This window comes from Propithecus coquereli, unplaced genomic scaffold (genome assembly GCF_000956105.1).
Source record: "Propithecus coquereli isolate 6110/MARCELLA unplaced genomic scaffold, Pcoq_1.0 Scaffold599, whole genome shotgun sequence".
Taxonomy (NCBI): domain Eukaryota; kingdom Metazoa; phylum Chordata; class Mammalia; order Primates; family Indriidae; genus Propithecus; species Propithecus coquereli.
In genome coordinates this window covers 612,505-624,769 of record NW_012151940.1, presented here as the reverse complement: position 1 = coordinate 624,769, position 12,265 = coordinate 612,505, and the positions used below count along the sequence as shown (strand labels likewise).

Genomic DNA, 12,265 nt, shown 5'->3' with positions numbered 1-12,265 from the left:
GCAGAGGAGACCGTTCCCCACCTGCCTTAGTACCGTCACAGTTTTCCCCCGATTTATTCCTGGTGTGATATTTTCCAGGACTAAATTTTGCCTGATACATAAATCCAAATTGTTTACGTAGACTTCTGGATTCCGATTTTACCTCCACCATTCAGGTGTTGGCATGATAAAGCATGAGCCCAGGTGCAAATTTCCCAACATATATGCCCCCTGCTACGTGTGGGTAATTCGAGGGTCTATGACGCTTTGCTGTCGGTCAGAACCCCCAGAAGAGGCAGAACCCACTCGAGCTCCCTTGAGGTGGGGAAACATCGCGCCGACTGCTGCTCCACACCGAGAAACATCGAGGCAGAAACAAAAGTGTGGGTGGAGGCCAGGCCTGCAGTCTAGCACTTGGGGAGGCCAAGGAGGGAGGATAACTTGAGGCCAGGAGTTTGAGATGAGTCTGGGCAACATAGTGAACCTCCCATCTCTACAAAGAACTTAGAAAAAGATTAGCCAGGGGTGGTGGTGCTCACCTGTAGTCCCAGCTACTCGGGAGGCTGAGGTGGGAGGATCTCTTGAGCCCAGGAATTCGAGGTTGCAGTGAGCTATGATGATGCCACCGTACTCCAGCCTGGGCAACAGAGCAAGACCCTGTCTCAAAAAAAAGAAAAAAAAGTATCGGTGGTAATGGGGCATCTCAGATGTTTCTTTGTGCTGTCCCCAAAGCACGCTGCCTTATGTGTGGGATTGACACACACATGAAAATAACTGGGACAGACACAGGCAGTTTCTGTAAATGTTCTCAGACCAGCCCAAGCAACCCAGGTGCTGAAATAAGGAAGGATTGATTGCTTTAACCTGTCTGACGTAGTTTTGGTGTGTGGTGTGAGGGAGGGTCTAGCTGCCGCCTGTGAGCTCTGCAGGGTGGGCCCTGCACGCACCCCAGCTCAGAGGCCGGAAGTGACTAGTCTGGAATCACCCGTGGAGGGACAGCGCTAGGGCTCCGGTCTCCGTCCGGACTGGCCTGTGCGGGGAACGTCAGACCCTGTGGAAGCTCCGGACACGGCCCCGCCCAGCAGGCCTCAGAGTACTGCCCTTGCGTTCCTGTCCAGCCCTGAGGTCTGTGACTCCAGGGGGCACCTTCCCTTCCTCCTGGTCCCTTCGTGGAGGCTGAGGCAGCCTCAGAAAACATGGCCCAGCAGCAAGCACGGCGCAGCCCTAAACCCGCCCTTCTCTTCTTCCCCTAGGGCCTGGGCTTCAGCATCGTTGGGGGAAAGGACAGCATTTATGGTCCCATTGGGATTTACGTCAAAACCATCTTTGCAGGGGGCGCGGCGGCGGCCGACGGGAGGCTACAAGAAGGTAGATTTCCCAGCCCTGCTCGGACCGTGGTGGAGGAGTCGGAAGCAGGATCCGGAATTGCTAGGCTGTGGACGACAAGGGGAATGCAAAGCGTTTCTCGAGCTTTCAGAATCCGGCCTGCATGATTCTGGGGTCTGCGGGTGGGGACACATCCCCACAGGGGCTCCCCACGACGGGCACCCGGCCGCGTGTGTCTGCTCGCTCGGCCGGTCCGTGGCCCGCTGTGGCGGGGTCCGAGGGTCTGTTTCTGCCCCTCCCCCAATTCTCTGCCCTTCCCGCTCTGTCCAGGGTCCTCTCTGGGTCGCTGGGACCCACTAACCTCCCTTCTCCTTCCTTCTCCTTGCCCCGCCCAACCCACAACCCGAGGGAGACGCGTCCAGCGCTTCTCCTGGATGAGAAGGATGAACATTCTCTAAGAGCCTCGGAGCTCCGGGCCCCGGGCGTGTGGAGAGGACTCTGCCAGCTGGGGTCCCCCACCCCCGCCCCCCGACAGCCCCTCTCCTCTGGGCCACTACCCAACTCGTTCACAGGTGGAGCCCGGCCACCTGGCAGTGGGGGGCCGCCGTCCTCTTGTCCCGGAGGGCCCGGGTTCCCTCCTCTCCCCGCCCCACCCGAGTCAGAGCCGCGGTGGGACTGTCAGGCGGCGGCTGCGCCCCGGAAGACCAGGTCCCAGCTCAGGGGCGGGGAGTCGTGGGGTGCGGTGGCCACTGCGGGCCGGGGACGGGGTTGCACTCGGGGAGGCCAAAGAGAAGTGACGGCTCGGCATTCTCGGGCCTCTGTAGGGCCGGTTTCTGGAAGCCTCTCCGCCTCTCCTAGCCTAGCTTGTTTAGGGCGGGGTTTTATGCAGCTCACGAACAAAGACAAGTTTTTACATTTCTAAATGGCTGAAAAATTTGAAATTGTTTTTGCTTCGTGTGTGACACGTGAAAATTAAGGGAAATTTAAATGTCGGTGTCCATGACAACGGTTTCTTGGGATACAGGCCTGCTCATCCGGCTCCCTGTTGCCTAGGGCTGCTCTCGGCGGCCTCGGCGGCCACGGCGGCGTCGGGCGGTTGTTTCCCAGAGATCAAAATATTTACCGTCTGGCCCTTCATAGAAAAGTTTGCCGACCCCAGCATCAGGCAGGGCTGTGCGTGCGGATCTTACCGTGTGGGCAGTGGGGAGCTTTGAAGGTTTTAGAGTATGGGAGGGACCCGCTGTGACCAGGGTTTTGGGGTGACTCGGGAAGCAGAGCGTGGGCTGGAGTGGGCCAGACCAGACCACAGGCTGCTGTGAGAGCCGGACTCAGCTCTGAGGACCTGCCCCAGACGGTGGCCCTGAAGGATGAGAGAAGTGACAGAGACCAGGTAGAGGTGGTTTGAGCCCCGGAAGGGAGGGTGACGTCCCAGGGTGACCGCTGGGTGGCGCTGCCCAGCAGGGGAATGAAAACGTGGGCCCGGCTCAGGGAGTCCGAGCTGGGGCATCGGCACCTGGACAGTGGCTGAGGTTGCGAGTGGATGAGGGGACAGGAGGAGTGGGGAGGACACGGCCCGGCATGGTTCTAGGGGAGCAGCTAACTCGAGAGGCAGGCGGGCAAGAGCCAAAGAGGAATGAGCAGTGGGACCAGCGCCCAGAGGGTCTGCCGCCGTTTGTTTTACTGTCTTGTGTTGGAACAAAGCACCGGGAGCGGTTGGGGTGGCAAGAAAAGAGTCTTGTGTTTTGTTTTATTTCCTGAATGTGAGTGTGCCCAAGACAACCTTTTTATTTTCTTTCTGAGTATTTTCCCCTCTTAATTAGTATTAATTATAAGCAAAAAATGGAGAATTTCAATGAGCCAAGACATTCAGCTTATATGCCATCCCTGATGCTAGCCTCAAAAACTAAGCAACTCTTTTGTAATTTCTTCCAAAAGCGAAGTTTTTGAATCTGCCCTTGAGTTCATGGCAGATAGAGTAGTTGCAGCAAAGGTTTGTTATACACTGATGTTTCGTTTTTACTCTTTCCAAAAACTGATTGTGTAAGATTTATTTGGAAAAACCTAAGTCATTCAACTTTCACCAGATATGATCAAATAAACAGAGGACACTCCAAGGAGCCCAGAGCTTGGCTGCGTGGCCCCATCAAGATGGACATTCTCATACTTGCAGGGAGGCTCGGCCCCTCATGGAATTAAGAAGGACATTCTAGGCCGGGTGCGGTGGCTCACGCCTGTAATCCTGGCACTTCGGGAGGTTGAGGCAGGAGGATCGCTTGAGCCCAGGAGTTCAAGACCTCTTGTCGAAAAGAATGGACATTCTGAAATATTCTCTTTTTCTATTATTCCTTCAGCACACGTTTAATTATATTTTGATTGCTTTTTTTAATGTGTCTATTTTCACTCCCACACTTGGAGTCTCATGAAGTCCAGGACTGGTTCCTTTCATTTTCCACTTTGTTTCCAGCAATCGAACAGAATGAATTGATCTGAATACTCTCCCCACCCTGCCTCCACCCTCTGTCTCCAACACGTGGACATGTCAAAGAAAATAGCACATCTGAACTTGAACACAGGAAATGGAAACGTCCGGCTGCTAGAAAACAAGGGAACAGCTTTAAACCTCGGTGTGGCGAACCCAGGAGCTGATGTGGTAGCACCCAGAGGGCTGCCAGATTCCGTACAGACCCGAAGGGCCAGGGGCCAGGATTTGAATGCCCACATAGGGACTGGGGCCAGGGCTCGGGTCCAGGTGAGGACCTGAGAACCCACATGGAGCTTTGGTACTGAAAGAGCTGCCCCCCATGAAAGGCTGCAGGCCCCCGGGGAAGCAGCCGGAAACTTAACTTTGCCCAGGATTCCCGAGGGGACAAAAATATCTCTCGCAAGGAAATGATACCAAAGCCTGTGTCATGTATGGGCACACGGGTCACATTTATGGTTCTAATAGAGCACAGGAATCTCCAAGCTGAGAAATTAATATTAAAACCAGTCCCAAACCAGTGAAACCCTTGAGGTGCCTGGTGGTATATGGGAACTTCACAGAAAAACTGAATATCCTAAAAAGTGAGTTTACAATAGAGATTATGTACTACATCAGGAAGGGGCCACTATTCAGGAGGGTCATCAGAAATGACAGAAAGCAGTACTAGCCCTCAAACACTGAAGAGAACAGAATAATCGAAAAGAAACTATAGAATTATTATGTTTAAGATCATTTTTAAAAGATAAAAGAAGGAATTTAAACTCTAAGACCAGAACACAATGAAAAAATTAGGTGGATGTGGGAAAAAAAACTTCCAGAAATAAAAAAAAAAAAAGTCATAGTCATTGAAATAAAAACCTCAATGGATGGATTTAACAGAAGATTAGATGAAGTTGTAAGGAAAATTAGTGAACTGGAAATTATACAGTAGGCCACGTGAACAATAAAGAAGAGAAAGATGAGCACCAAAGAAAAATGAAGAATAGGGTAAAAAGGTTCAAAATACACCTGATAGGAATTTTAGTAAGAAAGAATAGACTGAAAGAGAGAGACAATTTGCAAAGAGATAATGGCTTAGAATTTTTCGGAATTGATTTAAGGCGTGAAACTTCAACTTGAGGAAGCACGAAGAAGTTGCTTCCACCGCAGCTCATCATAGTGAAATGGCAGAATTTCAAAGACAAAGGGAAAAAGTCTTAAAAGCAACCAGAAAAAAAGTGTGGATTATATACGATGGAACCATGATTATGTGACGGTACATTCATCAGTGATAAGCCCAGAGGCCACTATGAAAATAGTGTTCACTCTCAGCTGCCTAGTACGGTGTCGAATACAGAGAAAGTTCTCCCTGTTTGTGTATGGGATAAACTGAAAGAGATGGAGAAGTGGTTTTATAGCCACATAAAAATGGATTTCTAGATAGAGAAAAAATTGTTCACCTGGAAGTATAGTGTTGTGAGAAAGAACCTGGAGTCAAAAGACCCAAGTCCTAATTCTCTGTACCATGTGACTTGGGACTTCCCTGAGCTCACTTTATTCTACTCTAGAATGAGGTCTGCGTTGCCTTCCGCACACATCATGTCCAACCCACATCTACTGAGCGCTTTGCTGACCTCACCCAGCATTGGCCCAGAGACTGCATCATCTGTTAATAATAAGACAAAGCTCCTGAGCCCAGCAAGCCACCAGCCTGGCCAGGAGTGACTTTTGCAGATCACTGTTCACCACCCAGGTGACACGGGCAGTGACAGCCGTAGGTACAGGGCGCCCCGAGTGTACAAAGGAGATAAAGGTAGCAGGGGCTGCAAGATTGAGAAGAGATAGGAGAAGGTAGGAGGTGTACATGTTAGTGGGGAAAGCATCATGGAACAGGCATGTAAATGCACAGACCGGTGTGGAAAACGCCAGTCTTGTTGTATCAGAAAATCGTGCAATGGCGCAAGACGTGAGGGTCGGCGAGGCAGGGGGGAGGGAGGAGAAGCAGAGAGGTGGGCAGGGCCCAGAGCAGGCCGGGGCTTCTGTGCCTGCCCAAGAACCCCAGATTTCACCCGGGAAGGCAGGAGGTGCCCTAGAAGGTCCGTCGTTGCTGCCCTGCCTGCCTTGCAGGGGGACAGCACCAAATGCAGAAGTGTCCTTCCCCGCGCTTTGTGCATCATGCAGAAAGCTGGGCAGTGGAGAGACCAGAGTTCAGGGTAAGAGCAGAGTCCAGGTGAATCGCCCTGTGATTGGGCAACACTCTTCCCAGCTACAATTTCTCTCTCGACAGGTGATGAAATTCTGGAACTCAATGGTGAATCGATGTCTGGGCTAACACATCAGGACGCTTTGCAGAAGTTCAAGGTGACCGTCTCTTTTCAGTATGTGCCAAACTCCAGGGATTCCAGGCAAAGGAACCAAACCCTGGGTGCCCAACCTACAAATTCAAACTGTGGGATCCTCTGCACGGGCACCTCGCCACGCCGGTGCCAGGCTCGGCGCAGTGTTAAAACAGCACCTTACTCAGACAGTAACAGTGTGATCAGGATGGTTGTAGGGGGGTTTAAACTACTTAAGATTTATAAAACTTCTTGAAACAGTCCACGTATTTATATGTGTTTATATCGACGTGTTTACAAATCTCTTTTAAGGCAATCACTAAAAGATATTTTGTGATATTTACCGATATTTAGAGTCTGGGTCCAGTTAGTTCAACCCAAACCTCTATCCCTCTATCCATCCACCTGGCATGGACATAGCATGTATGTGTATATGCACACAAATATGTCATACACGTAACACGTATGAATATACGCTCATGCTTACGTGTTATACACGCACACACAGCTGCGTTTCCTTAGCAAGCATCTTACCACTGTTCTCCTGGGGCCCAGTGTTCTCCCCTCCCCGTCGCTGCGGCTGCCATAGCTGTCTCCCTCTCCTTTCAGCAAGCCAAGAAGGGGCTCCTCACCCTCACCGTGAGGACCCGCCTGACGTCACCGCCGCCCCTGTGCAGCCCCCTGTCTCCCCCGCTGTGCCGCTCTCTGAGCTCCAGCACCTGTGTCACCAAGGACGGCAGCTGCTTCGCCTCCGAGAGCCCCCCGGCGCCCGCCGGCGCCGCCAAGCCCAACTACAGGATCGTGGTGGAGGTTTCCCTGCAGAAAGGTAGGGGTGCTGCCCCGGGGGGCGCCGCCCTCCTCCGCCCACTGCCTGGGTCCCCAGCGCTGGCCGAGTCACCCGGCTTTCCCCCTGGAGTGAGCCCGGGAGCGGGGCGGGGTGTCGTCTTCCGGCAGGTTTCACGGCCACTGCTTGGCCGGCAGCCAGGTCTAGTCCTCCGCTTGCAGAAGCTCCGGATGCACTTTGAAAACCCAGTCCGTGTGTTCTGCTGCAGGGGCTGGAATAGAACAAAGCAGAGCAAACACAAATCGCACCCAAAATGACACCCCTGCGGACACAGTGGACCAGGAGTCGTAGCTCTGCAGCCGATACGCGGAGAGCCCTTGGGCAGGTGGCTGCCGCTTCCCCGGGCCCCTGTTTTCTCACCCGTAGCAGGAGAGCTGAGGTCCTTCCTGGCGCTGACGTTCGGGGGTCAACAGCGATTCCCTTTGCCACCCCAGGCGGGCTGCCGCCTGCAGCGGGCTTGGGAGGCCCTCTCTGCCAGGCGTGCCGAGCTGGCACCTGCAGGAGGAAGAGGAGGCAGCGCGGCACAGAGCTGGGCTCCAGCGGAGGGCCCGGCAGGGCCCTAGGGGCAGAGAGGAGGCGGCACGGCCGGGCGGGGCAGGCAGGGTGAGAGGTGAGGTCGGAGCGCTTGGCAGAGGCAGAGACAGACCCTCTTGGTGGCTCGATTCTCTTCTAGTCACAGCGGGAAGCCCTTTAAGGGTATCTCACCCAGGAAATGACACCTTGGCTCGTGTTTTGAAAAGCGTCCCCTAGGTTTCTCTGTGGGCATTCCCTGCTGGGTGACGGCAGTGGAGGCTGGGAAACCACTTGGGCCGTTGGGCGGAGGGTGGGAGGAGTGGGCGCGGAGGGGGCGCCGGGCCGATAGGTGCCGTGAAGTGGAAGGAGAGGCGTGTGGTTAATCCCCTGCTGGCTGGGAAGCTCCCGAGGCCCGGATGCCTCTGTGCTCCCGCGAGCCTGGCAGGGCCCTGGTGCCGTATAAACCTCATCCGCATCCCCCCTCTCCAGCCAAAACACCCTGTGTGTGATTTTGATTTTAGTTATTAAATTCTTCTATTTCACCCTCGGCAAGTCTGTCTCACAACACAGTCCGCCTGCTTTTCTCTGCGCGCGAGCCGCGGTCCAGGCCACCACTGCCCTGCTCCGTCCCCTGGTCTCCGTCCCTCACTGTCCTCAGCCCTCTCCTCGCAGCAGCCAGACATCGGCCACAGCAGGAATCAGGTCCTGCCAGTGCCTTGCTCACAGCGCTGCTGCGGCCTCCCTCTGCAGCGCAGGATGGAATCCCTCGTTTGCGACGCCCGTTTAATGTGCCCTGTGTCTCTCGAGTCCCCTCCCAGGCCCCCCTGTCAGGCTGTGCAGACCCTGGCCTTTCTGGTCCTGCAGCCTGGCGCTCCCTTTTGCCTCGGGCCTTTGCACTGGCTGTTTCTGCTTCTGGGATGCTCTGCCGCAGCTCCTCGTCCCTCGCTCGTGCTTGCCATTCGTATTTCAGCCCGAACGTTGCCTCTTTGAGGCCTGAGGTGGCCGTCCCTGCTGGCCAGGACATTCCCCATTGGTTGTCCACACAATAGTTATCACCCTCCGATACCTCCCTCGCTCCCTGTCTCCTGCCCTCCTTCTCTCCTTCCTTCCTAGTCTTTCCCCACTCGACCGCACTCTCCCTGGTCTGCCTTGGCCACGGTCCTGACCCTAGAGCCTGCGCACGGCTCACCCTCCGAGAATGTGGGAGGGACGAAAGCCGTGATAAGTAGACGCCACTGACTGACCCACGGCACCAAGAAAGCTCACCACGCGTCTCCCCACCTGCTCCTTGCAGAGGCTGGCGTGGGCCTGGGCATCGGCCTGTGCAGCGTCCCCTACGTCCAGTGCATCTCGGGCATCTTCGTGCACACGCTGTCCCCGGGCTCTGTGGCGCATCTGGACGGACGACTCCGGTATGTCTTTACTTCTGTGTTTGAGTAAACCCTTGACTTCCAAGGAGGGAAGAAACACCTTAGCGCATCAGGGGCTCGATTTGGGGTGAGATATTTGGATTGATCCGGGCATGGCTGAGAGCCTCGCTCCTGATTGCGTGGTCCCTGGACCCGCAGCTTCGACTTTACGGGGAGTTCGTTAGAAACGCAGCATCTCAGACGCCCACCCCAGACCTGCATCCCAACAAAACCCCTCAGAAGCACCATCTCAGACGACACCGGTCCGCATCAGACAACACGAAATCAACACGCGTTAATTCAGATTTAGCTCACGTAGAATTTACAGTGGCATAAATGGAGCTTCGATAGGTCACCCATGAGCTCTAAATGGAAAATGTAGCTTAATTATAAAAATTAGTAGTATAAATACAGTTACTTGTTGGCATAAAAAAATATTTTCAGGTACTCCAGATATATTTCTTTACAAATAACTTCTAAGAGAAGTACGACTCTAAAATTTCTTTGTAATAAGTGATTGGAATTTGGTTAAAGAAAAAACCCATTTTATTCCAATTTAACTTGTTACCGCTCGCGACTCTCCTAGGGTGCCCCAACATCACACTCAGCTCCACCCGTCACGTGTGGTCAAACAGATCACTTCTCACTGGGTTTGGGTCTTGCTAAATCAGGAGAGTTTTGCCATATTTTCGAAGGGTTTCCTGTAATTGCAGGATGTGCAAGGACAAGCCCTGCTCACGAGGGTGTCTTGATGGAGCTTCTGAATCAGAAAGGGGTTTGCTGCGGTCACCACAGGGGAGCGACAGCTGGCTTGCTGAGCGGCTGCACTGGTGCCTGGGGCGTACTGCCCCGGCTAGAGTGATGGCCTTAGTCCTGGCCCCCTCAGACGGAAGGTGCCTCCCTCCTAGACCCGCAGCAGCTAGGAGGGAGCTTCTGGAAGCTTCTGCTTTCCTTGGCATCTGGTGCTATATGACAGTGATCTTCAGTTTGTAACATCCATAAAAACGTGTACTCCCCTAGCAAGGGTGAAGGGGGCCGACTCGGCAGGAACACAGGAAAGGAAGCCCCAGACCCCGGCAGGAGGAACAGGGAAGTCGGTCTCGGGAGACCTAAGCTGCAGTCCTGGGCCTACCGGTAGCCAGCTGGCCCGGCTCTGCGAACTGCAGCCTGTCACCTGTGAGCTCATCGGTTCACGTACTATCTGTGGCCGCGGCCGTCGTGCTGCAACAGTAGAGCTGGGGAGTTGCGACAGGGGTAGGATTGCAAAGCGTGCAAGACCATAAAAAATTACTATCCGATGCTGTACAGAAAGATTCTCTCAATCCCTGAGCTGGGTCTCATCAGGGAAATCATCTCACGCTCTGTGCCTCAGTTTCCCCATCTGTGACAGGAAGGGGACTGGACTGCATAGATGCTCCACATATCTATGCGGCCCCGACTCTTCTACCTTACTTGTTTTGCTGTGTGGGTTGCCACTAAGCCCCTTCCCCTCACAACGGGAATGAACTCCATCGCCTTCTCTCCTTGTTTCTTTTTGGAGGAACCTGGCGCACGGCTCTCCCGCAGAGTGATTTTCCTTTACCTCCCGGCACACACAGGAGGAGGTTAGGTCCAACACCCGACATCCCGCCTGTGCTGTTAGAGCCGGTCCTTCCTCCTAACTGCTCTGCTCAGGGGAGCGCGGAGGCCCAAAGGGCGTGATGGATTAAGTCGTGGCTAATTGGTAATTGGTTAAGCCACACCCTCAGTCTTGACTGTAGTTAAATGGGAAAAAGAGGAGGAAAGTTACAGAGGAACTTTTGTTACCGTCGACCCGCTGTAGGCACGAGGTACCTGCCACCCTGCAGTCGTGCGCGAGGGGTGTGGGCCGTGCTGCTCTGGTCTGCCCTGTTCTGAGTTCTGGTCCGGCGGCTGGGGAGGTCCACTCCGTGATGTGATTTTTAGATCTCATCCAACAGCCCAGCCAGGAGTGGGGCCCGGGGCAGGGACCACCCAAACACCAAAGCATTTCCCTCGCTGACGCCTTCCTGCCGGCGCCCCCGCAGGTGTGGCGATGAGATCGTGGAAATCAACGACTCCCCTGTGCATTGCATGACGCTCAACGATGTCTATGCGATCCTGAGTCACTGTGACCCCGGTCCGGTCCCCATCACCGTCAGCCGCCACCCAGACCCACAGGTAACACCCGCTGGGCGGTCCTCCACGTCCCAGGCTCGCTCTTTCTATAGGAGCAGAATTGGAACAAGAAACGGATAAAGACAGAGATGTTGTTTGAACCTGGGTTTGGACCTGAGTTCCCAAGAACCTGTTCTAAGTTTCCCTGGGAACAAACGTCTGCAGTGAAGGTTCATTGACAAACTCCTATTCATCAAAGGCGATTGGCTGTTCTAGGGCGGGAAAATAGAGACCCGGGGTCCCGGCCAGCAGATGCAAGAGATTCGTTCATTTATGCATCTAGTGGGTGCCCACCGTGGCCATGTCTGGAGCTGGCCCTGGGACTATGGAGACAAAGGCATCGTAGTGAGCAGTCCTGCCGTCCGGGTGCTCGTGGTCTCAGCGAGGAGACCGACGTGGCAATGTCTGCATTGTGGTGGGAACACAGGGACACCGCGGGGACGGGCTTAAAAAGCAAGAAATACCGGAGGCCGGTTTTCTACAGGCCAAGAATTTGAGGCAGGTCATTCCAGGCAGCAGGAACACAAAGCTCGAAGTTACAGAGTGGGAAGGGGCCCGACACGGGAGGAGAGGGCAGGTTCTGTGGGGCCAGGTGTCGGCGCTGGGGGCGAGAGCGATGGAACGGAGGCTGGCCAGGCGTCGGGGTGACGTTGCAAAGGGCTTTCATCAGGATGCTGCGAGTTTGCATTTATTCCGTGTGCGGGAAGGAGCTAGGGCAGGTCTGTAGCTGTAGGTGTAGCATGTTCATTTTTTAACCTCTGATTGCGTTGCAGAGCACAGGATGGAGTGGGCGGGGGGTGTGAGAGGAACGAAACAGGTGGCGAGGGCTTGAGCTCAACAGGTGACGTGGGAAGAGGTCAGAGAAGGGGCAACAGGAGGCGACACTTGGGCAGAACGGAGGAGAGCTGGTGGCTGGGAGGCCCTGGGGCGAGAGAGGGAGGAGCCGGGTGACTGTTCAGGTTGGAGGCGTGAGTGACAGAAACATTACCACCGGAAGAGAGAGGAGGAGAGAAGGGGGATTGGGAGGGACGAGAATGATCTCAGTGTGGGACACAAGGAGACGCAGGTGCCTGTGGGGTGTCCGGGGGGAGGTGCCCAGCAGGCAGCTTAGGGCTGATGGTGACTCAGTGAGACGCGGCTGCAGCTGGGCTCAGGAGTTGACGCCCTGACACTGGCGAGACCACTTCAGGGAACTTGGAATAATCACGACCACTGTTTATTC

At 54.6% G+C, this 12,265-nt stretch overlaps 1 protein-coding gene across 1 annotated transcript in view; it reads left to right on the top strand.

Moving 5' to 3' along the window:
- The window catches only part of IL16 (interleukin 16), a 71,794-nt gene that overhangs the window by 40,540 nt on the left and 18,989 nt on the right, over positions 1 to 12,265 (top strand). The window contains exons 5-9 of the mRNA XM_012659097.1: positions 1,233 to 1,347; positions 6,054 to 6,127; positions 6,712 to 6,928; positions 8,754 to 8,871; positions 10,914 to 11,046. Of these exons, the coding sequence (XP_012514551.1) occupies positions 1,233 to 1,347; positions 6,054 to 6,127; positions 6,712 to 6,928; positions 8,754 to 8,871; positions 10,914 to 11,046 (657 nt within the window). The remainder of the gene's footprint in view (positions 1 to 1,232; positions 1,348 to 6,053; positions 6,128 to 6,711; positions 6,929 to 8,753; positions 8,872 to 10,913; positions 11,047 to 12,265) is intronic.